The sequence below is a fragment of the Schistocerca americana genome, chromosome 4 (genome assembly GCF_021461395.2).
Source record: "Schistocerca americana isolate TAMUIC-IGC-003095 chromosome 4, iqSchAmer2.1, whole genome shotgun sequence".
NCBI lineage: Eukaryota > Metazoa > Arthropoda > Insecta > Orthoptera > Acrididae > Schistocerca > Schistocerca americana.
The window spans coordinates 710,719,088-710,743,854 of NC_060122.1; the positions used below are offsets into that span (position 1 = coordinate 710,719,088).

Here is a 24,767-nt window from a genome sequence, read left to right on the forward strand (position 1 = left end):
AAATAATATGTACAAAAGTGCTAGAATTGTATGTGTTATTTCTAAATATCAACTGTGTATTCCATGTAAAAAGTCTTTCTCATACATAAATGTAAATAATCACTAGACTGAACAAACAGCTGTTTCGCGCCAGATTTGCGGCGCTCTCCTGTCCACACGCTCCAACTTGTCTGCGCGGATGTAGTTTGAACCCACAGATTTGAGAGGTTTCGCTCAAACCTCCAACTCCAACTTCCAGGTTTGCACACACGTCAGGTTGGTGCAAATCTTCCGTCCACACACAACGATCTGTCTGCGCAGATGTGATGTGCGCAGACATTTGCGCAGACAGATCGTTGCGTGTGGACGGGCCTTAAGAATAATACGAATACAAACATTTTGCCATGTATTCTTTTATGTTTGCTGCTAACTCATTTAAAACCTGTGTGCCTAATAAACTACGAAACTAGAGTGAGGAAACAGCTGATGCGGAAGAATATACATATCATGTCATGTTTATATTCGTATTATTCTTATGCCTAATAGTGATACAGTCAGAAATGAAGCACGGCAATTGACTACATTTTTAAATCTAAGATGTCTAATTTCAGTGCAGAATGTAATGTACTAAAGAGGCATCTGCAAAGATTTTCAAACGGAGAAAAATTTTCGCTAAACTCTCATTCAGAACATCTTCTATCATGCACTGTCTATTATTTGGTTCTTGTTGATCATTATCAAAGAAAGCAGCACTGTAAGTAACAACAAATAGGAGTCTCTTGCCATTGTTTCTAATGAGACGATTCCTCTCTCTCTCTCTCTCTCTCTCTTTCTCTTTTTTTTTAAGCGGCGGTAGCGTGCACAAAAGCAAGCCATGCCACGAGCGGCGACAGGTCGTAAACACTCATTATCAGAATGCGACAAACAATGCATGACACAGTACAGTAATGCATTTTCAGCTTAGAGTGACGTAAACAACTATAACAAAGAGAACGGCACTTATCAGATCAAAGAAAAATAAGCAATCAATTCAAACCAGACGAAGTACACGAAAAAGGAAGAGTATCCGTATAAATACGGATGGAGCACCTGACGCATAGCAATGGCTACCTGGTAAAGCTTGACTGCTAAGCTTACGACTCGAACCAAACTACTGTAGCTGTATCGTCATTCATTCGACCTAAACTGTGTCTCATATTACAATGGAGCAACTTTGTTTCGATTTGGAGGTGCAGCCTAAAACTTTTCTCTCCCCTTGAATTTCGAGTTTCAAATTTCAGGTACGGCTTAGATTCGGTAAATTTTTTTTCCTTCATTTCGAGCCTCATTTTTCAGGTGCGGCTTAGATTCGAGTAAATACAGTAGTGACTCCCAACAGTGTTCTAGTCAAGAAAATTCTTAGAGTTTCTGGTGAAACAAAGTGATAATGGCTCTGACACCAGTGTACAGAAAAATGTGTAAAATGTCTACGTTTCGTGAAAAGACTGCAACAACGAAACAAAATGTGAAACAGCACACCTCTTACACCATTAGCAGGACCTTTGGATTGTTCCTCCCATCACAAAAGATGGCCACGAAAGTAGTCCCCCCCCCCCCCCTCTCTCTCTCTCTCTCTCTCTCTCTCTCTCTCTCTCTCTCTCTGTGTGTGTGTGTGTGTGTGTGTGTGTGTGTGTGAAACAAGCGATTTTAACATCATCAAGGTGGGAGTTTTGCAACTTCACAACAAATTTGTAAATGGATATTTATGTTATGTATACTCTGTAGTGCTGCAGCTATTTTTTGGCCCTACTGGGGAAACAGCAGTTCTGCAGCAGCTGTGTTGAAAGCTCTGACATGCTCTGAGGCACTGGTATGTCAATTTCACCAACAGGTCCATCTACCCACCACAAGGTGGGCCAGGCCGCACCTTGCAATCCTGGCAGTGAAGCAGAAATGCAGTGCAGCTGTGGGAGGGGTTACTACATTGTTGTGTCACTGAAGCATCAATTTGTATGTTATTGGAAGCACTGCACCTGCATAACAAACATGCCCTTGACTAATACAAACAGCCACTGATTTTAGCAGAGATATGAGCATTCTGGCAGCACCCACCACAATGCAGGGATTATGCTAGTCACCACCAGATTATGGGTCAACAAGCAGTTGCCAGACCATCTCCCAGTACCAAGTCCACCACCTGGTGAATTAGCGATGTGCAGTGGATAAGCTGCCTCCAGGCTCTCTAAAGCCGTAGCTAAACTTCTGCCTTGGAGGGCAGCAGTTTGTGCCTGGCGTGGAAGGGCCAACTTCACATCAACAAACGGACAAGTGCTCCACCACCTGCCATCGCCACCCACAGGGATGATCAGGTCTTCTGGGTCCTGGTGGCCCTCTCAAGAATTCTGACCATCAGCAGTTGCCACATAATGTCAAACTGTGCAAAATCGGGGATGCATTGCTAAGCGTACTAAATAAGTGTCACCATTGCTGGGCACTGACATCACATTCAGCAATACTGTTGGCAGTTGTTGGCAGCCTGCTTCCATAGCTGTCAGCACGGCCTCCACACCTGAGAGGGTTGTCTGTGGTATCACAGCACTATGAATATTGTAGCAAATGCTGAATACAAGTGTTTTATCCTCCAGCTGTCTTGTGCTATATGAACCACCAGAGTTTGGCTAGTGCTGTACATGATATGTGCTTATTTCAATACCATTGTTATGCATGTGTCTTTTTGGTACGGTTATCATGTCTGACAAAATGCGAAATAAAAGCACTGGACCCAGGATTCAGGATCCAGACACACCAAGAAAGAAAGCCAGACAAGGAACTGGACAGTTGTGGTGCAGTAACAGCGAACAATTCGGGTACAATGCTGAGTGCTCTGCTTGCTGGAAACCAGTTCCACACATGAAGTCTCAACTGACAAGTAATAGTAATCAGATTATAATAATTGTTGTTTTTTAAGCAATTAAGACATATTGGGCAGTTAAAAATGAGAGCGAAAGTTTGACGTAATGATGTGTGGAAGGATGAATGAGTACAGATGGTCAAGAAAGCAATGTAGAGTAACCGTAAAGCCTCTGAACTTTGCAGTTCAAGCTATGTAATGTTAAGAAGGAAACAGTAAATAATATATGTTTTTGCCATGTAAATGAAATCTTTTGTTGTAGACCGGTCACAGGAGATACCCAGGGCTGAGTTTTCCCTAAGTTGGTAGCCACGTAGTACCACGCCTATTTTTTGGGCACCATTGAGAAAATAGCAGCTCTGCTAACTCTGTGTTGAAAGCACTGGACAGCTGATGGGTGATGAGTAACTGCCATGCTGATTTCATGAACAGGCCTGTTTTCCCGCCAGAAGGTGGGCCAGGTTCCGCCCTGTGATCCTGGTGACATAGCAGAAGTGCAGCGCAGATGTGGGGCTGGACTGGGTGTTACTGTTACATTTAGCTACGTAGGTGTTGATTCATACATGGTTAGAAGCATTGCATCAGTGTAACAAATGACCTACTAACCCACATAAATACTCATTGGTTTTAGCAGTGATATGAGCAGTCTGGCAGCACCCACTACAATGTGAGGGCCATGCCAGTGATAACCAGGTTATGGATCAAAAAGCAGGCAATGCTGGTCTGGTCCGACACATCTACCAGACCAGATCCCAGAAGTAACAAGGAACCCATTGAGTGTGAGGTTGCACTTCAATCTCTAGTAAGGCTTATTTGAAAGTGTTGTGTTAACACTTATGACAGGAATAACATTAACTGCTAGTAATTCACCATCTGTATCAGGAGAGTGACAGAAAATGAGTGTCAACGAGGTGCAGAGATCAACCTTCTATGGGAAGTATGAATTACACTTCACAAAATGGACATTGTCAACATTCAAGAAATGTTCAAAACAAACCATTAATTTGCACCACAAACACTGAATGAAAAATGGCATACCAAGTGATCACAATGGTTCGGTCTATCAAGATTGAAGGTGGACTCCTTGGGAGTTAAAAACTGGTGGTGGTGGTGGTTAGTGTTTAACGTCCCGTCGACAACGAGGTCATTGGAGACGGAGCGCAAGCTCGGGTTAGGGAAGGATTGGGAAGGAAATCGGCCGTGCCCTTTCAAAGGAACCATCCCGGCATTTGCCTGAAACGATTTAGGGAAATCACGGAAAACCTAAATCAGGATGGCCGGAGACGGGATTGAACCGTCGTCCTCCCGAATGCGAGTCCAGTGTGCTAGCCACTGCGCCACCTCGCTCGGTGGAGTTAAAAACTGTGCAGGACATTCAGCTAGCTATACACTCTTTCAGAATGCATATCGAATCATACTGATGTAACAGGGTGATGCGAACTGATGGGATGTGATGGCATGCAACTGAAAGCGAAAAAGTCTGTCGAGGAGCTTATCATGAAACTGGCTACCCTTTAAGGTGCAGTTGCAGATGGTGTGATAAACTATAGGCACATAAAAAAAACTATAGGCACATAAAAAAATCCAGAATCTGAATTTGTCTAGTGGTTTCAGGTTGTGAGAACTGTGATGTCACACACTTTTCAGGAGGGATAGTTTGCTCTAAAGGAGTATGATCTTTATACACAGACTAGGAATCAAGCAAAAGCAATTTATTTAGCCAGTTATTCCCCAACAGCAGTGATCACACCATAGTTGTAACTCTCTTATGTCATTTTCCCACTCTTGCTTGCTGTGATGTAAATATTCCCTACTGACCTTGCAAGATCATGCACACGCAAAAGAATCATAGGGGGCAAAGCACAATGAACTTCTCGTTGCAGAACAATAAATACCTTTCCAGCCAGTTTACCATCCAGATTAGTAGTTGGCATAATTGTCTATGAATGTGTTAAGGCACTGATGTTAGTTGATCTCAATACAACTCTGTTGGTACCTTTAATTTCCAGGGTTCCTTTCACATGCATTTCCCCTTCAAATCCTGACTGGTTGGAGTTGAAAACAAATTCTTTACTGAACAATGGAGTAAGTTTGTTTATATCATGTATATATATTTTTGGGCCAGTTCCACAGTTTGTTGTACATCGTCAAACTGACGCTTTATTTGAAATTTCATTATTTTAGATCTATCATTCCTGTAGCACTGTTTGAAGTTATGCAACCACCCACTGCCTCCCTTGGAATCGCAGTAATCTATGCCACATGCAATTTAATGTGCATAACTTAGTAGGTCACTATCATGTACATCCTATAAATTACCTCGAGCATGCTTGAAATGCACAAACACTAGTTTTTGTAACAAGTGCACCTTGTCCTGCCTTGAATATCCGTAGTTTTTCTTATGTACTACGAGGTCATATAGCTGTGGACTTATTCGAAATCTGTTCATAATTGTTTTTTACTATGCTGTGGATGATCTTCCAAGTACATAATTACGTTTAGTACCCACTCCTAGGACAATGATTGTCTTGAACTATGTTTCACCAGAGACAGGATTTCTGGCTTCCTAACTGAGAAGGATGATGAACGACATGGCTCACCACCTGTTTCAGTATCACTTTCATTTGTTAAGCACATGTCGTAATCCTTGTACTCCTCGTGTAAATTTTCCGCACAGTCTAGTGTATACAACACCACACATTCCACTAACTCATCTTGCAGAAACGCTAATATTTCATTTGCCACTTCTTTCTCGCACTGAGAAATTCCTTGGGCTTTTTTCTGGCAAATTGTCAACTGCAGCAACTGTTGTTGCAGATATAACACAATTTTTGCTTTGTTTATCGTTGCCAATGCTCAGCTCTTTATCAACATCACTAGCACTGTTATGAGTTACTTGTCGACTAAACAGTTCAACTAAGCCCTGTAGCTTCATGCTGTGCTCACCATTGGATACCTCCAGTCTCACCCCTGTTGCCATTAGCAGCCAATATTATGGTTGCATGGTAGACAGTATATGAAGCGTATAAATCTCTTGACTTTTTATGACATCACACTCAAGGGCTTCCTTTAAGTCCATTACCTGGGAACTACTGCTTTGCGATGGGTAAGCCATTTCCTGGCTCTTTTATAGCAGCAGCTGAACTTCTGTCTAGCAGGCCAGTGGTTCATCTCCAGGGAGATGTGGCTGCCCGCATATCAACATAGGGTGACTGCTCCAGCATCTGTCATTATTCCCCACTGGGTCGATCTCTTCTTTCAGATCATGGCCGTCACCATAAGAATTCTAGCAGTCATACCAACTGGCACTTACCGCTTGATGCCACATTGCGCAAAATGGGACACTGGTTGCTAAATGGGCAAAACACAGGTGTAACACAACAATGCAGTGCCTACATATAAAAATATGTCTGCTTGTGTCTGTATATGTGTGGATGGATATGTGTGTGTGTGCGAGTGTATACCCCTCATTTTTTCCCCCTAAGGTAAGTCTTTCCGCTCCCGGGATTGGAATGACTCCTTACCCTCTCCCTTAAAACCCACATCCTTTCGTCTTTCCCTCTCCTTCTCACTTTCCTGATGAGGCAACAGTTTGTTGCAAAAGCTTGAATTTTGTGTGTATGTTTGTGTGTCTATCGGCCTGCCAGCGCTTTCGTTCGGTAAGTCACCTCATCTTTGTTTTTATATATAATTTTTCCCACGTGGAATGTTTCCCTATATATATATATATAGGGAATGGACACAGGCAGACAGTGTTTGTTGGTAATGAGGATCACCCTGTGGCTAAACATGCCTTGGTGCACGGCCAGCACATCTTGGCACAGTGTTACACCGTCCGGGTTATCTGGATACTTCCCACTAACACCAACCTGTCAGAACTCCGGAGATGGGAACTTGCCCTTCAGCATATCCTTTCTTCTCGCTATCCGCCAGGCCTCAATCTCCGCTAATTTCTAATTTCAATTTGCCGCCGCTCATACCTCACCTGTCTTTCAACTTCATCTTTGCCTCTGTACATCCGCCCCGACTGACATCTCTGCCCAAAAAATGCCCAAACTCTTTGCCTTTACAAATGTCTGCTTGTGTCTGTGTATGTGTGGATGGATATGTGTGTGTGTGCGAGTGTATACCTGTCCTTTTTTCCCCCTAAGGTAAGTCTTTCCGCTCCCGGGATTGGAATGACTCCTTACCCTCTCCCTTAAAACCCATATCCTTTTGTCTTTCCTTCTCCTTCCCTCTTTCCTGACGAGGCAACCATTGGTTGCGAAAGCTAGAATTTTGTGTGTATGTTTGTGTTTGTTTGTGTGTCTATCGACCTGCCAGCGCTTTTGTTTGGTAAGTTTCATCATCTTTCTTTTTTTTTTATATATATAAAAATTAATAGAGGGAAACATTCCACATGGGAAAAATATATCTAAAAACAAAGATGATGTGACTTACCAAATGAAAGCGCTGGCACGTCGATAGACACACAAACAAACACAAACATACACACAAAATTCAAACTTTCGCAACAAACTGTTGCCTCATCAGGAAAGAGGGAACGTGAGGGAAAGACGAAAGGATGTGGGTTTTAAGGGAGAGGGTAAGGAGTCATTCCAATCCCGGGAGCGGAAAGACTTACCTTAGGGGGAAAAAAGGACGGGTATACACTCGCACACACACACATATCCATCCACACATATACAGACACAAGCAGACATATTTAAAGACAAAGAGTTTGGGCAGACAAATGTCTGCTTGTGTCTGTATATGTGTGGATGGATGTGTGTGTGTGTGTGTGTGTGTGTGTGTGTGTGTGTGTGTGTGTGTGCGCGCGCGCGAGTGTATACCCGTCCTTTTTTCAACCTAAGGTAAGTCTTTCCGCTCCCGGGATTGGAATGACTCCTTACCCTCTCTCTTAAAACCCACATCCTTTCGTCTTTCCCTCTCCTTCCCTCTTTCCTGATGAGGCAACAGTTTGTTGCGAAAGCTTGAATTTTGTGTGTATGTTTGTGTGTCTGTCGACCTGACAGCATTTTCATTTAGTAAGTCACATCATCTTATATATATATATATATATATATATATATATATATATATATATATATATATATATATATATAATGAAAACATCATAGCAAACTAGATACATACTAGCTGGTTGTACACAACTGCAGGATTACCATAACTGATAATGAGTATTTTGAACTCAAACCTCATAACCTTTATTATCAAGCAGAGACTTACACTACCTTACCTTGAATTTATTTTCTGAAAATTCAAAATATGCAACGAGTGCCTTACAAAGATGTGAACTACAGAATGCTTCCTAACGAATACTATGGCAACCAATATTTCTCACCGTCTTTTACGAGTACTCGATTTTCTTTCATTACTGCTGGTTCTATTTGCATCTCCAGGTGTTTTATTGGTTGAAGCCTTTGGTGTTTCACATTCATCTGGAGACTCAACTTCTTCATCTTCCATTTGTATATTTGTTGGTTCAGCAGCCTGCTCAACTTCCTTTTGTGCATTTGCCATCTCCTTTTCCTTCAGAACTTCCACTGTCTCCTCAAAAACTCTGCATTTTAAAAGAACACAAGATAACATAAATACTACATTGTTTTGTAAAAGGAGAATAGAGTGTTATGTGTGTTTACACATAAGAAAGAGGATGTGACACTTAGTTAACAATCACTAACAAAATTAGAAATACCCTTATTTATTAGCCTGTAAGATGCACTAAGCACAATGTCGTCTCGTAGCTGAAGTTTGTAGTACTAAAGAAGTCAATAGCCATCAATGTGAGTCTGTTTCTACAGATTTTATCTAATCCCATAAATAACCTAGTCAAGTGTCTTCTCAAACATCTTGGTTTAACAATGTCACTGGGCTGTAAACCCAGTGCAAAGAGAGCTGTCAACCATGTTTTATGTTACAAAAAGAAGGTAACAAATAAAATGTGAACCAAAGGAACTGTTAACGCCATCAGTATAATCCTTGAGCTGCTCATTCTGCCAGAAAAGATGGCTATGACAATAGTGTCCCCTCCCCAACCTCTCTCTCTGTGTAAATAGAATCTGACGTATGTAAACCATATTATTGAATTGTATGAAAACAGAACACTGTAAGTTGTGTCAGAGGTTCAACTAGATTATGAATCTAATAGCACACCAGAAAACAAATACTTCTTGGCAGTAAAAAATTTGGAAAATAGCTAGTAGGGACTACACTTCAGAATGAAATTTTCACTCTGCAGCAGAGTGTGCACTGATATGAAACTTCCTGGCAGATTAAAACTGTGTGCTGGACCGAGACTCGAACTCAGGACCTTTGCCTTTTGCGGGCAAGTGTTCTACCATCTGAGCTACCCAAGCACAACTCACGCCCCGTCCTCACAGCTTTACTTCTGCCAGTACCTCGTCTCCTAGTTTCCAAACTTTACAGAAGATCTCCTGAGAACCTTGCAGAACCAGCACTCCTTTCTTTCAGGAGTGCTAGTTCTGCAAGGTTCACTTCCGTAAATTTTGGAAAGTAGGAGATGGGTTACTGACAGAAGTAAAGCTGTGAGGATGGGGTGAGAGTCATACTTGGGTAGCTCAGATGGTAGAGCACTTGCCTGCAAAAGTCAAAGGTCCCGAGTTCGAGTCTCGGTCCGGCACACAGTTTTAATCTGCCAGGAAGTTTCAGGGACTATAGTGACTTATTTTTTGAAGAATTTTGCTTCCAAACCTCACCACTTACATTGAAGTATGTACAGTCCATGTCCTGAAAATTCAAAATGAGCAATGAGTTCCTTCAAAGGATGTAATTTACAGAAAGGGTTGAAATGAATAATATGGAAACCAACAATTCTCACCGTCTTTTACGAGAGCTCGATTTTCTTCTACTACTGCTAGTTTCATTTGTATCATCAGGTGTTTTACTGACTGGCGGATCTGATATTTCACATTCCTTTTGTTTCAAACCATCTTGCGGTTCAACTTGTACTTTGTCCTCCAACTGCCTATTTCTTGGCTTGGCTTCCTTTTTTCGAGGATCTGTAGTCTCAGTGCTCGTTTGCTTTATGACTTCCACTGTCTTCTTCAGAACACTGGAATTGTAAATATATGCAAGATAACATACAAATTAAGTGGTTTTTCCAGAAGACCACAGTATATAGCGAGCTTACATCTAAAATAGAATAAGTGTCACTTTTGGTTAATGATCACTGAATAGCTGGAAACTAGCAATTTGTCCCGGTATCGCACAGATAGCACTAAGTACCTACAGCCAGAGGACTTGGCTGACATATCAGTAATAGAATACACACACAAACTTTCCTCATCAATCAGTTTAGCGAAAATTCTATTAAAATTCTTACTGTTGCTCTTGAGCTTTGTCTTTACATACAGACAAAAACACATAATGTTGGCTTTAATTCATCCTAATTAGCCAGCTGCACAAAATATTTAGGAATTACACACCAGATACTGCCTCGTGACAGTTTATCTGTTAGTGGAAACTGTACTAAATTCCCTACAGCAGCACCTGAAATTAGATTTCGAATAACAGACAGAAAAATGTGGCAGTGGTTTTTAATTTAGTTATGTGTACGCACATGAAATTGTAGCTCTATTTTTGCTAGAAGATTAGAAATACAAATTTAAAAGGTTGTCATGCCATGTGCCTGAAGACAAAGCCTTAGTGTGCTGAAACTGACTGACTGAGAAAACAAAAAGGAGTGATGGGAGAGCTTTTTGTATGGATTGTTTGCTTTTGCAAAAGCTTCAACTCTATTTTTTCAGAATGACCTTTCCTTGCTTTCTTCTTTTCATTGTATTTAAGCTTCCAACAAATGATTGCTTATGTTGAGAAGCAGTAGCATTTTCCCACCACTGAACAGAATGCTTCTCCAATTTAAGGTGTTTGTTAACATTATTTTTCTTTTCACCCCAATTCGATAATTACAAAATCAGCAGATTATTGATTTCAACCTTTTGTGGCCATTCACATTTGTCCAACCCATACTTCACAACACTAAGAATATAGCCACCAGAGTACTTTGTGTAGAAGTAGAACCAAAGATAGTTCTATTCGCACATTAAGGAAGGACTTTCGACAAGGTCAAAAGATGTTGACAGGTTGTGTTTTCTTGTCGTTATAATGCAGAATGAGGACACTACAAATTGGCAGTCAGTTGCTATGGTAAATAAACGAGAATTATGACCAGCCGAGGAGAAAGTAATAGGGATCATCAACCCCCTCAGGCACTGTGCGTATTGTGTTCAAACTCCTTGAGGGCCAGGATTAGTCTTTTCACTCATTTGAAATTAAGAAAGGAAAGCACCCAGTACTGGCTACTGCAAAGTTGCTTGTATAGATTAGCACAGTACAATGGACCTCGCCACACTCACCGCACCGCTGTGAGAAGTAATTTATGTAACAAAAAGTTAGTTTCTTTGACTTTTTAGTTAAGTGCTCATTACTGACAAATACACTGAAGATCCAAACAAACTGGTACACATGCCTAATATCGTATAAGGACCCCGCGAGCACATAGAAGTGCTGCAGCACAACATGGCATGGACTCGACTAATATTTGAAGTAGTGCTGGAGGGAATTAACACCACAAATCATGTAAGTCTCTCCATAAATCCATAAGAGTATGAGGGGGTGGGATCTCTTCTGAACAGCACATTGTGAGGCATCCCAGATATGCTCAATAATGTTCATGTCTGAAGAGTTTAGTGGCCAGCGGAAATGTTTAAACTCAGAGGAGTGTTCCTGGAGTGACTCTGTAGCAATTCCATCCTGCTGGAATTGGCCAAGACCATCAAAATGCAGAATGGACATGAATGGATGCAGGTGAACAGACAGGATGCTTTCGTATGTGTCACCTGTGACAGTTGTATCTAGACGTATCAAGCGTCCCATATCACTTCAACTGCACACACCCCACACCATTACAGAGCCTCCACCAGCTTGAACAGTCCCCTGCTGACATGCAGGGCCCACGGATTCATGAAGCTGTCTCCGTGCCCACACAAGTCCATCTGCTCAATACAATCTGAAACAAGACTCGTCCGACCAGGCAACATGTTTCAAGTCATCAACAGTCCAATGTCGGTACTGACCGGCCCAGGTGAGGCATAAAGCTTTTTGTCATGCAGTCATCAAGGGTACACAAGTGGTCCTTCAGTTCCGAAATCCTATACTGATGATGTTTTGTTGAATGGTTCACACGCCGACACTTGTTGGAGATCAATCATTGAAATCTGTGGAAGGATTGCACTTCTGTCACACTGAACGATTCTCTTCAGTCATCGGTGGTCCCGTTCTTCCAGGACCTTTTTCCGGTTGCAGCGATGTCGTTGATTTGATGTTTTACCGGATTCCTGATATTCATGGTACACCCGAAAAATAGTCGTGTGGGAAAATCCCCACTTCATCACTACACTGATACTGCTGTGTCCCATCGTCAGCTAGAACACCATGTTCAAACTCACTTAAATCTTGATAACCTGCAATGTAGCAGCAGTAACTCATCTATCAACTGCGCCAGACACTTGTTGTCTTATATAGTCGCTGCTGAGCACAGCACCGTATTCTGTCTGTTTACATTTCTCTATATTTTAATACTCAAGCCTATACCAGTTTCTTTGGCACTTCATTGTAATTTGACAAAGGAGTACAGTTAACAATATTTCATGTTCTAACACAAAATTGTGTGAACTAATTTATTAATTTATGTAACAAAAAGTTAGTTTTCTGTACTTGCTAATCAAGTGCTGATTATTGCCAAGTAATTAGGCAAAGCAATATATTTAACAATACTTCATGTTCAGACAATTTTGTACAAGAAGTAATTTATGTAACAATACATCAATGTAGCCAACACTGTAACTGCATTAACAAGCCAGTTACTATTGTACAACAGTCAATTTAAATACTAAAACTATTCTTTTCGAAAAGTCTTCCTTTTGCAAAACGGCTTAATAGCAGTAGCATCACAGTGAAAAATGCAGTTCAGTTGTTATGTAACTGATAGTGTAAACTAGTAATTAATTCCGTGAAGTGCTTTTGTCCATGACTGAAATTTTTCTGAGTGATCACTGTGTTTTGATAATAAGTGCAAGTCAGTGCCTCTGCAAATGTTCACGCCTGCCACCTTGCTACGATAGTAACGTGATTTATTTTCAAAGTCAAGAGTTCTAACTGATTTCACTCACACCAAGTGGGCTGCTGATCATTCATTTACACTAATTTCCAAACAGAGTCAAAATTAATTCATTATTTCAGATCTAAATTTCACTAGCTAGTTTCATATTATTTTACACATTTTTTTTTATTTCTCTCAATCGTTGTGGTGCAAAGTAAACTGCACAATAACGATCAAGTTATGACAGCAGACGACTTCTTCCAAGTAATACTTTCACTTTGGATTTGATGCCTTATCCCAAACTAACATCAAAATATTAGCAACACGGTAATTTTTTATTTAGTCTACCGCCCAGAGAGGATGGGGGTTTTATACAGTCAGCATGACTAGGCGTGGATGTCACAGCCAGCGGTGCTGTCAGCAGCCAGCTTCTGCAGCTGTCAGCAAGGCCTCTATGTGGCATTCCATAGCATCACAGCTCTATGAATGTTGTAGCAAAATACTGCTGTTATTTCATTCATGGCTATAAGGTTGGGGTCCAAAGCTGTGAACGTCTGTGTTCTAGCACAAGTTGAATGAAAATGTTTTATGTTCCAGCCTGATAATGAGTATTTTGAACTCAAACCTCATAACCTTTATTATCAAGCAGAGACTTACACTACCTTACCTTGAATTTATTTTCTGAAAATTCAAAGTATGCAACGAGTGCCTTACAAAGATGTAAACTACAGAATGCTTCCTGACGAATAATATGGCAACCAATATTTCTCACCGTCTTTTACGAGTACTCGATTTTCTTTCATTACTGCTGGTTCTATGTACATCTCCAGGTGTTTTATTGGCTGGAGCCTTTGGTGTTTCACATTCATCTGGAGACTCAACTTCTTCCTCTTCCATTTGTATATTTGTTGGTTCACCAGCCTGCTCAACTTCCTTTTGTGCATTTGTCATCTCCTTTTCCTTCAGAACTTCCACTGTCTCCTCAAAAACTCTGCATTTTAAAAGTACAAAAGATAACATAAATACAACATTGTTTTACTAGAGGAGAATACAGCGTTATGTGTGCTTGCAAATAAGAAAGAGGATGTGACACTTAGGTAACAATCACTGAAAGAGTTCGAAATTCCCTTATTTATTAACATATAAGATGCGCTAAGCACAATATTGCCTCATAGCTGAAATTTGTAGTGCCAAAGAAGTAAACAGCCATCAATGTTAGTCTGTTTCATCTAATCCCATAAACCACCTAGTCAAGTGTCTTCTCAAACACCTTGGTTAAACAATGTCACAATAGCTATGAATCCAGTGCAAAGAAATCTGTGTCAACCATGTTTAATGTTACAAAAAGAAGGTAGCAAACAAAATGTGAACCAACAGAACTGTTATGCCATCAGCAGAACTCTCGAGCTGCTCATTCTGAAAGAGTAGATGTCAATGATAGTAGTGTCCCCGTTCCCAACCCTCTCTCTCTGTGGGAAAAAACTTTAATGACATCGGGGTTATATTTTTGCAAACAACAAAAGAAAATTTTAAATTGAAGCTGATGTATTTCAAACGCTATTAGTGAATTGTATGAAAACAGAACATTGAAAGTTGTGTCACAGATAGCATTACAATATGAATATCATAAGCATATTAGATAACAAATACTTATTGGCAGTAAAAAATTTGGAATTTAACAATTACTGACTATACTGACTTATTGTATTGAAGAATTTTGCTCCCAAACCTCATAACTTACATTGAACCTTTCACTCATCAATCAGTTTACCTATTAGTGAAAAATCCTATTAAAATACTTACTGTTGCTCTTGAGCTTTGTCTTTATGTACAGACAAAAACACATAATGTTGGCTTTAATTCATCCTAATTAGCCAACCTGCACGAAATATTTATGGCTAAAAAATGGCTCTGAGCGCTATGGGACTTAACATCTGAGGTCAGCAGTCCCCTAGAACTTAGAACTACTTAAACCTAACTAACCTAAGGACATCACACACATCCATGCCCCAGGCAGGATTCGAACCTGCGACCGTAGAAATATTTATGAATTACATACCAGAGACTACCTTGTGACAGTTTATCTATTAGTGAAAGCTGTTCCAAAATCCCTACAGTAGTTCCTGAAATTAGTTTTCACATAACATACAGAAAAATGTGGCAGGGGATTGCAATATAGTTATGTGTATGCACCTGAAACTATAGCTCTATTTTTGCTAGAAGATTAGAAATACAAATTTAAAAGGTTGTCATGCTATGTGCCTGAAGACAAAGCATTAGTGTGCTGAAACTGACTGTCTAGGGAAACAAAAGGGAGTGATGGGGGAGTCTTTTGTCTGGATTGTTTGCTTTTGCAAAAGCTTCAACACTATTTTTTCAGAATGGCCTATCCTTGCTTTCTTCTTTTTGCTGTATTTAAGCTTCCAACAAATGATTGCTTGTGTTGAGAAGCAGCAGCATTTTCCCACCACTGAACAGACTGCTTCTCCAATTTATTTTTCTCACCCCAATTCCATAATCACAAAATCAGCAGATTATTGATTTCAACCTTTTGTGGCCATTCACATTTGTCTGACCCATACTTTACAATGCTACATATACAACCATCAAAGTACTTCATGTAGAAGTACAACCAAATATAGTTCTACTCATACATTAAGGGAAGACTTTCGGCAAGCTCAAAACATGTTGACATGTTGTGTTTTCTTGTTGCTGTAATGCAGAATGTGGGCACTATGAACTGACAGTCAGTTGCTATCGTAAACAAAAAAGGATTATGACCACCAGAGGAGAAAGTGATAGGAACACCAATCCCCTCTGGCACTGTGAGTGTTGTAATCAAACTCCTTGTAGGTCAGGATTAGTCATTTCACTCATTTCAAAATAAGAAAGGAAAGCATCCAGTACTGGATACTGCGAAGTTGCTTGTATAGATTTCCAGTTTTTTAAAAGAGGTAGTTCAAGCCCGAACTCTACTGGTATCTGATGCAACCACAGTTCAAACCCCCATCACCTCAAACTGCCATGTTAAAGAATCTGCAATCACTGTTCAGCTAGCACCCAAATGTACGTGTTTCTCTATTCTAAGAATGATAGCTCCCATGGCTGAGTACTACACTGCATTACACAGTGTGTACAGAGACCATTTAACCACCCTTATTGAAGTGGCAACAGAGCATCGAGTGCACTGACATGCTGTTGCATTTGTGCAGTTTCTGTTTTGCATACACATTCTTAAGCATATTATCTTTGCAAATTGGGCTTTTCCAGATGATATTAAATACCACTAACCGACAAGTCATTACAGTTTCGATATTTCTATGCAAAAAATAGTTCACTGGATACAAATAACTATGAAATAACTTTGAATCAGAATTCACAGTTATTGCAAGGTGAGAATTTTTAGGTCTTATGTAATACATACTATAGATCCTCTTAATTAGTAGCATGTAAGATGTAATAAACAAAATGTTGTATGCTAACTGAAACTGGTAGTGATTAAAGAAATTAATAAACATTGTCAATTATTTCTATAGGCTGAGTGATCCCCAACAGCCACCTAGATGAGTAAATTCTTCAACTTTTTGGTGTAACAAAGTGATACTGGTGAAATTGGCTCCAACCCGCTGGGAGGCAGGGGGTGGGGGGTAAGTACGTGTATGTAACATTAAAGTGTGTGTTTTGTATCATTAAAAAAGTACAATAATCAAACAAAATGTGAAGCAACACATCTGTTACATCATCTTTGGCAAGACCATTAGGTTGCTTCTCCTATCAGAAAAGATGGTTATGTAAGTCATAGTCCTCCCCCCACGCCCACCCCCAAACAAGTAGTGCAATTATCACCACTAATAATGAATAGGTTGTGATGAGTATTTTTCTCCCAAAGTTTAAAACATTTGATATACAGCAGAAACTCACACCGTATTAATTTGAATTCATTTTCAGAAAATTCAAAATACGCAACGAGTGCCTTAAAAGGATGTGAACTACAGAACACTTTCAAATGAATACTATGGAGACTGACATTTCTCACCGTCTTTTTCTGTTTTTCAATTTTCTTCCAACACTGCCGGTTTTATTTTCATCTTCAGGACTTTGATTATTGTTTATATTGACTGGTGGCTCTGGTGTTTCAAATTCTTTTTGTTTTGTACTATTTGTAGGCTCAACTTCTTCTTCCTCTTCCATTCGTATACTGGTTGGCTCAGCATCCTGCTCAACTTGCTTTCGTGCATTTGTCATCTCCTTGTAAGTATCCTTCGTAACTTCCATTGTCTTCTCAAAAACACTGCAATTTTGAAAACACACAAAGTAACACGATTACTAAGCTGTTTTGCTAGAGGAGAGCGAATGCTTTAGTGTTTTACACCTAAGAATGAATAAGAGATACACTTAGTTTATGATCACTGAAATAGTTTGGAAGTCTCTTATTTATTCACACTTAACATGCACTAAACACAATGCTGTCAGGTAGATGTAGTTGATGGTAGCCAAAGAAGCCAGTAGGCATCAAGAACAGTCTATTACAATTTACCTACTCCCATCAACCGCCTTTTCAAATTATGTCTTCTTAGAGTTCTCAGTTTATCAGCATCACAATGGCTTTGAACCCAATGTAAAGGAAACTGTGTAAGCCATCGTTTGTGTCACAAAAAAGGAAAGATAACAAACAAAATGAGAACCAAAGGAATAGCTTAAGTTCCTCCTCCTGCCAGAAAAGGTGACTGTAAGAATAGTGTCATCTTTCTTTGAGCACATGAAAGAAATGGCTTTAAATCATGATACAAGTTTTGCAGCCTGACAAAGAAAACCATGAATGTAAGCCAATGTATACTCTACTGCTGATTTGTATGAAAACAGGGCATCAAGTTGATTTAAAGATACAACTACAATATGAATCTAATATCACGCCATATAACAAACAGAACTGACTGATAGCCCTCAAATTTGGAATCCAACTAGTGCTGATGATTATGAGTAGGTTTTGATCCCAAACCCAATAGTATTTATTGAGTAGAACCATACATATACATACTTACAACTCATTTTATTACCATTCAAAATGAGCAATGAGTTCCTTCAAAGGATTCAAAGTACAGAATGCTTCAAAATGAATAATATAGTGACCAACAATTCTCACCGTCTTTTACGGGCACTCAATTTTCTGCCACTACTGCTAGTTTCATTTGCATCTTCTGGTGTTTTATTGACTGATGAAGCTGATGTTTCACATTCACTTTGTTTAGCATTATCTAGTGGCTCAACTTCTTGTTCATCTTCCCTTTCTATGTTTCTTGTTTTAGATTTCTTTTGTGGATTTGTAACCTCACTGCTAGTCAGCTTTACAACGTCCACCAACTTCTTCAAACCACTGAAATTTTAAAAATATGCAAGACAGCATAAAAACAAAGCTCTTTTCTAGAAAAGACCACAATATTTAGACAGTTTATACCTAAGAAAAGTGTCACTTTTGGTTCATGATCACTGAAATAGTTACAAACTAGCAACTGGTCCCAGTTCACCTAGGCAGCACCAAGTATCTACAATCTGAGGACTTGGCTGGCGTATCGGTAATATAACACACACATCAAATTTTCTCATCAATCAGTCTATCTATCAGTGAAAATCCTATCAAAATCCCTGCAGTCGTTTCTGAGATTTGCCATTATATACAGACACGAAACACAGTGATGGCATTAATTCATCATACTTCAGCCAATTTCCAAAAAAATATTTATAAATTATATACTGCAGCCTTCCTCATGAATATTTACGTATTAGTAATCTGTCAAAATCTCTAAAGTAGTTCCTAAGATTAGCCTTCACATGGACATAAAATGTGGCAAGGGACAGCCATCAATATCAATTATTTACATAGATTTAGTTACTCCCAACAGCCATCTAACCAAGTAATTTCTTAGGCTTTTTGGTGTAAGGAATTGGTAACGGCTCTGACACCTATGTAAAGAAAAGTGTGTAATATGTTTCTGCATCATGACAACAGTACAACAGCCAAACAAAATCTGAAGCAACACATGTCACACCATTAGCTGGATCCCTGGGTTGTTCCTCCTATTGGAATAAATGGCTATGAATATAGTAGTCCCCCTCTTCACTCTCGCTCTATGTAAAACAAGTGTTTACCACCAAGGTGGGAGTTTTGCAATGTAGCACCAAATTTGTAAATGGATAGTTATGTAAACACTTATAGTTATGTAAACACTAATAGCCTTCGATGAAAATGAAACAAACTTAACATGTTTGGATGACTCAAGGATACAACCTCACAACAAACTAAATAAATGTTTGTTGGTCATTCACAATTGTGGAATGACCACCATTGGTAATGAGTAGGTTGTGAAGAGTATTTCTCTCCCAAACCCCATAATGATAATTGTAAAGTAGAAACTTACACTGTATTACTTTAAAATCATTTTCTTAAAAATTCAAAAGATACAATGATTGCCTTCGAAGAATGTATACTTCAGAATGTTTCCAAAAGAATATTATGAGGACTAACAGTTCTCACCGTCTTTTACCAGTCCTCAATTTTCTTCTCCTACTGCTGGTTTTATTTACATCTACAGGACTTTGATTGTTGTTTTTATGGACTGGAGTGTCTGGTCTTGCCCTCTTTTTTTGTTTTACTCTCTCTGGCTGTTCAACATCCTGTTCTTCTTCCATTTGGAGATCTGTTGGCTCAGCATCCTGTTCGGATTCCTTTTGTGGATTTGTCAGCTCAGTACGAGCTTCCTTTAGGACATCCATCATCTTTTCCAAAACCCTGTAATTTTTAAAATATGCAATACAATATAAATACTAAGATCATTTGGTAGAAGAGAACACTGTCTGCAGAGTTTTTTCACCCTGGGAAGAAAAAGAGATTGTCATAGTTTTGATCATTAATAAGTTTGAAATCCAGTTAATGATCACTAAAATAAATTGAAATAACATGTTAGATGAACTAAAAGGCAATGTTGTCTTTTAGCTGAAATGGGTTGTGCTTTGGAACAACGTATTTTTTCAGTACTCTTTAAACCACTCTGTATAAGAAAAATATTTTAAAAACCAGAGATTTAGTTTTATCAAAGACGTCAAACTTCTTGAGAATTTTGTAGAACTGCTAATCTACATTGTTTTTAACAAGCAAACGTGTAACTTCACTTGTCTGATAAATGTTCCTGTACCGTTTTTCTTGTGGGGCTTGAAGAGATTGATTGTAAGTCTTATGCACTCCAGTTTGGTGGCAATAATTACTCTATTCCTTATAATCAATTCTGTGTAATTGCTGTACAACCAATTACTTTCCTTGTTTCCACTGTCATGAATAGAATTTTCATTGTATTCGTATGATATTCACAGGCCCTTGGTGTGAAATCAGAAGTGGACTGTTCAATGATAAAACGACACAACACTTTTTGTTTCTGTGGTTAGCTCTTCATTAATCAACACAGAACCCTTCCCCTTCCAAGATTAATATGCCTATCATTTTCTTTATCTTCCATAATCTTCAGTGTAAGATTGTTATCAACTGATCAGTCACATGTCATCATACAATGATGCAACCCAACATGTTCATTGGCCTGATGTGCATCCGTATTTTTCTTACTGATGGTGGTAATTTAAATGTCTATAATTTCCATTTTTCAGAATTATCAACCTAATTTGCACCTCATGGCCCTTTCATAAAAGGATTTTTTCTCACCATCATTGGAATGTACTTTCTTTCTGTGATAATTAACTTATACGAAGTAATATTTTTATTCACTATACTTTATGTATTGTCACTTACTAAGAAACTTCTCACTGAAATATCTCAATACATCTCGTACCCAGTGCCCCCTCCCCCCCCCCCCCCCCCAAAAAAAACACCAAATTTGTTACCTTTAATAAAAATTGTGTGGTTTCTCTGTTGCACGTTCAATGACCAACATTGGAGAGGAATAACAAATGAATATTTAGATGAAACAATGGAAAATCCACATTAATATTTAGATGACATATATCAAGAACAACGATAAATAGAAATAAAGATAACATAATTCTATTGCTGGCATTTGCATCTCACGATTTTTTCGCTTCTATTTGCATGTTATGATTTTTCGAACATTGCAATAAATGGTTCATGATCCATATTTGGTCATTACAAGTTTTAATTTGCAAAAGATTTCAAACTGAAAATTTCACCATTTTAAAAACAGACTGAAGATGCTGTTCTGTTGTTTTATATAGTGGCATCCATCTTGTCATTTTGCGTATTAAGTTAACTCTGCTGCAAGTAATTTAGTTGACTTAATAATAGCCATTCTTGTTGTGTGGTATGACTAAATTTGGGAAGTTATTGAAGATGTATACCATGAATGATGTAGACACTGAACCTAAGGCTGACGGCGGTAGTGTTAATGATCCAACTATGCAGGCTGTGAATTCCGCCACCTCTGAACGCGAATTGGATGCACAATTTCAATCTGATGAGGAAGTTCAGCTAGCTAGTAAAACTACTGATCCATTTACAGAGATGTTTGACAAATTACCCATTATGACGAACGCTAATTTTGACTGAGTAGGATGGGAGGTGGCCAGTCAAATTAACACTGCTCTTGGTCTTGTTGCTACAGAATGAATGTCACAGATTAAGATGGAGATATCCAATTTAAAACAAGCAAACAAAGAAATACTGGAAATGGTTAAAAAGCTAACAGATGACATCAGTGGATTAAAAACGGCTCAAGTTCTGTTAGAAACTAATGTCAAACAGCTGACTGAGCAATTTAATGATTTGGCCACTAAACAGCAATGCAAAATTAATGAAACCCTGGCTGCACAAGGAACGAAGTTTCCAGAAGAATTTAACAGATGGATAAATGAAAAGGATTCTCTGATTGCCGGAAAATTTGAGACAGATGTTCTTGCAGTGGTACAGTCTGTTAGTACAGAAGTCTCACTAGAACCAAGTACTTCAGGTGGAACTATCTGAGATCAGGGTAAACTGAAATTCAGTAAACTGCAAACAGCTGTTATGTGATGATTTATTAACAATCTGTTTCGCTGGGTTAAAGCAGCGTCTACAGGTTGTTAGCAATGTCACATAGATAAAGATGTGGAGACGCCCCCAACGTTCATTGTCACGTATTCAAACTCTATGAAGAGGGGAATTAATCAACAAATAATAAGTGGCAGATCATTGGGGTGAAGAGAGCAGCAGATGAGGCACCTGTATTTGATCACCACAAGGGTAAAGCATTGGAGGTGGTCACCTGTATACAGCTGCAGCGAATAGGACAGAGGATGAGGCACCTGTAGTTGGTTATCGCGAGGTTAAAGCAGATGTCTCATCCCCAGCACTATTCGCACCAATGCTCTGCTATTTATTATTTGCTGAGACTTCCTCTATTCATGGGGTTTGATTATGTGACAGGTTGGGGGTGTCTCCTTTATTAATGTGACACAACTAACAATCTGAAGATGCTGTTTTAACACAGCGAAACCATTCGTTAGTAAATCATAACTCTTTGCAGTTTATTCAAGTTCAATTCCACACGAATTTCAATGGCTATAGTTGCCATATTATAAAGTTGTATGTATCTGAGACCAATTAGGGCACATAAAGTGTCTATTAATGTAAGGCCTTCCTGAGTGCAACTACCCAAGTCACTGACCTGCATCACCTATTTTGATGGCAGTGCTATTAGAAGAAAATCTATGGCTTTGTCAATTTCAAATCTCCTCTCTAGAGAAAATGTCACCCCATCCTGTGGCTTTTTAAAAGCTTTTAGAGGGATCCTACCCAAGACCTGGAATGTGAAACATATTTCATTAAATTTCACAAATACATTTGTTAAAATGTGTGAAAACTTAAGAATGATTTTATAAACAACAAAAAGCATAAACTCATTCACAGAATTTCACTAAGTAACTTTTCATCTATCACATAATTGTGTGTTTATATGTACACCACCAGTTTCTGAAAAACCCCGCACAGTGTAGAATTTCCCTTAACCCTCCCAAACTGTGTGTAGGCAACCTTTTTAAGAACTAACCTCTAAATTTTTGAGCCCAAAGTTAAATGGATAACGTGAAAATTATGGCCTAAGACTCTGTTGAAGAGGAGAATTGGCACAAAATTTCATTCTAACATTATGTGACTGCAGTAGTTTGTTGGTTATGATTTTGAGCTGGTTGCTAAATTCTTTGTGGATATATACTAAAAGTCTACAACTTAACATAAGTGAAGGGGTCAAACAGAAACACAGCTTAAACTCAGTACTAATGCTTTTTCATAAACACCTTTATAGGATCAAAATATAAGATAAGTAATCAAAAACCTATGACAATTATATCCACCCTAATTTGCATGAAGATTAAATGGAAAGCAGCACCACTCTCACATCAGTTAAATTAAATCTTTTCCTCTTAATAATTTACTCTCTTCCAAAGTTCAACGATAACTGACAATTACGTAATCTTGTAATTCCTGATTGGAACAGTGACTGGAAGTCAGTGACTAAAACTCAGAAGTCCACACATTCATTACCAGTGGAAAAGGAGATGAGACAGATGATTGTCCTACATTCCACAAGTGGGAAATCAAATTGAACTATTCTGCTGATGCTGTGACTTATGCTTACCATAAGTACGACTGTGCTGTGCTGAGCCACGCATTGCAGATGTGCTTGCCCCTTTGTGAAGAGTCATTAGCACCTTTGTGGGTCTCTAAGATGTGGCTGCAACTACTGCACCGCTACGCCAAGTCAATTAGCACACCAAGGCATTCCAGTCTGAATTCAATAAGTGCACTCTTGTGTCCTACCCCGATCTGCTTCCCTTGCAGCATTCACTCACGCCCTGCCTCTCCCCCTTCACCACAAAGGTACCAGTTGCCAATCACAAAACTGCTATCCAATCACAAGGACTCCATCTGACAGAGAATTCCACAAAAATAGCGCACCTTCTTCAGCCTCCAATGACAAAATGCAACCCTCTTCTACTACCAAGAAGTATTCATTTCAGTCCTGTGATATGACATCACACATCTTTATAACACCTGAAAGTTCTCCCGCCAATGTTCATAGCCTCACAACAGGGTTCAAGAAATTCAGAGAGGATCACTACAAGGCTAGAGTTTGTTTCCCGTGGTCCTTGCTCTCTACAAGCACCAGATACATATCTTCAAAATAAGTCATAAAACACGGAGAAGCACCCCCAACTCCTGCACTTGGCACCATACTGCTCTCTTACTGGACATTAGCCACCAGCAGTCATGTGGGATGACAATGCCTGCCGCCCCTTGTTGGTTCCAGGTTGACCTCACTTCCCAGAGAGATAAGACATGAGGACTTACATCCCTCGCTAGAGTTTTTTCTGACTCTTGTTCCCGTGAGCTACACCCAAATGGGGAAGGAGAGAACTTATAAGCCATATAGAGCAATTCATTTCTAAATTCTCGTCCAATGCTGAAATTTTAAGACACACAGAGAAATTCATTTCTAAATTCTCGTCCAATGCTGAAATTATGTGAACGTTGTGCCAACACAAACATGCATGACATAACAGCACCTGTCAAAATCAATTTCAAACAACTATTGTCACTGCAAATTTCCAACAAATTCTGTCTCACCCATGATTTAGGATTTCTGTTAAAACTGTTATGGTATATCAGATTGAAAGTTATTATGACTGAATGATGTGACTGAAAGCATGAAGTGTAGGTTGTTTACGCCATAACTTCCAGCATTCAAGGGGGCGATGAAACATTACATTTTTAAGTACCCT

The 24,767-nt window shown here is 39.2% G+C and overlaps 1 protein-coding gene across 2 annotated transcripts in view; it reads right to left on the reverse strand.

The window, feature by feature from the left end:
* LOC124612601 (condensin-2 complex subunit G2-like) overlaps nt 1–24,767 on the reverse strand; it is a 287,500-nt gene that overhangs the window by 19,947 nt on the left and 242,786 nt on the right. The window contains exons 22-27 of one of the 2 annotated variants that reach the window (XM_047140890.1): nt 19,525–19,779; nt 18,136–18,366; nt 17,029–17,283; nt 13,765–13,983; nt 9,711–9,944; nt 8,214–8,432 (exon numbers count right to left, since the gene is read on the reverse strand). In XM_047140890.1, coding sequence (XP_046996846.1) covers nt 8,214–8,432; nt 9,711–9,944; nt 13,765–13,983; nt 17,029–17,283; nt 18,136–18,366; nt 19,525–19,779 — 1,413 coding nt within the window. The remainder of the gene's footprint in view (nt 1–8,213; nt 8,433–9,710; nt 9,945–13,764; nt 13,984–17,028; nt 17,284–18,135; nt 18,367–19,524; nt 19,780–24,767) is intronic. The other variant, XM_047140891.1, reaches the window with a different exon arrangement.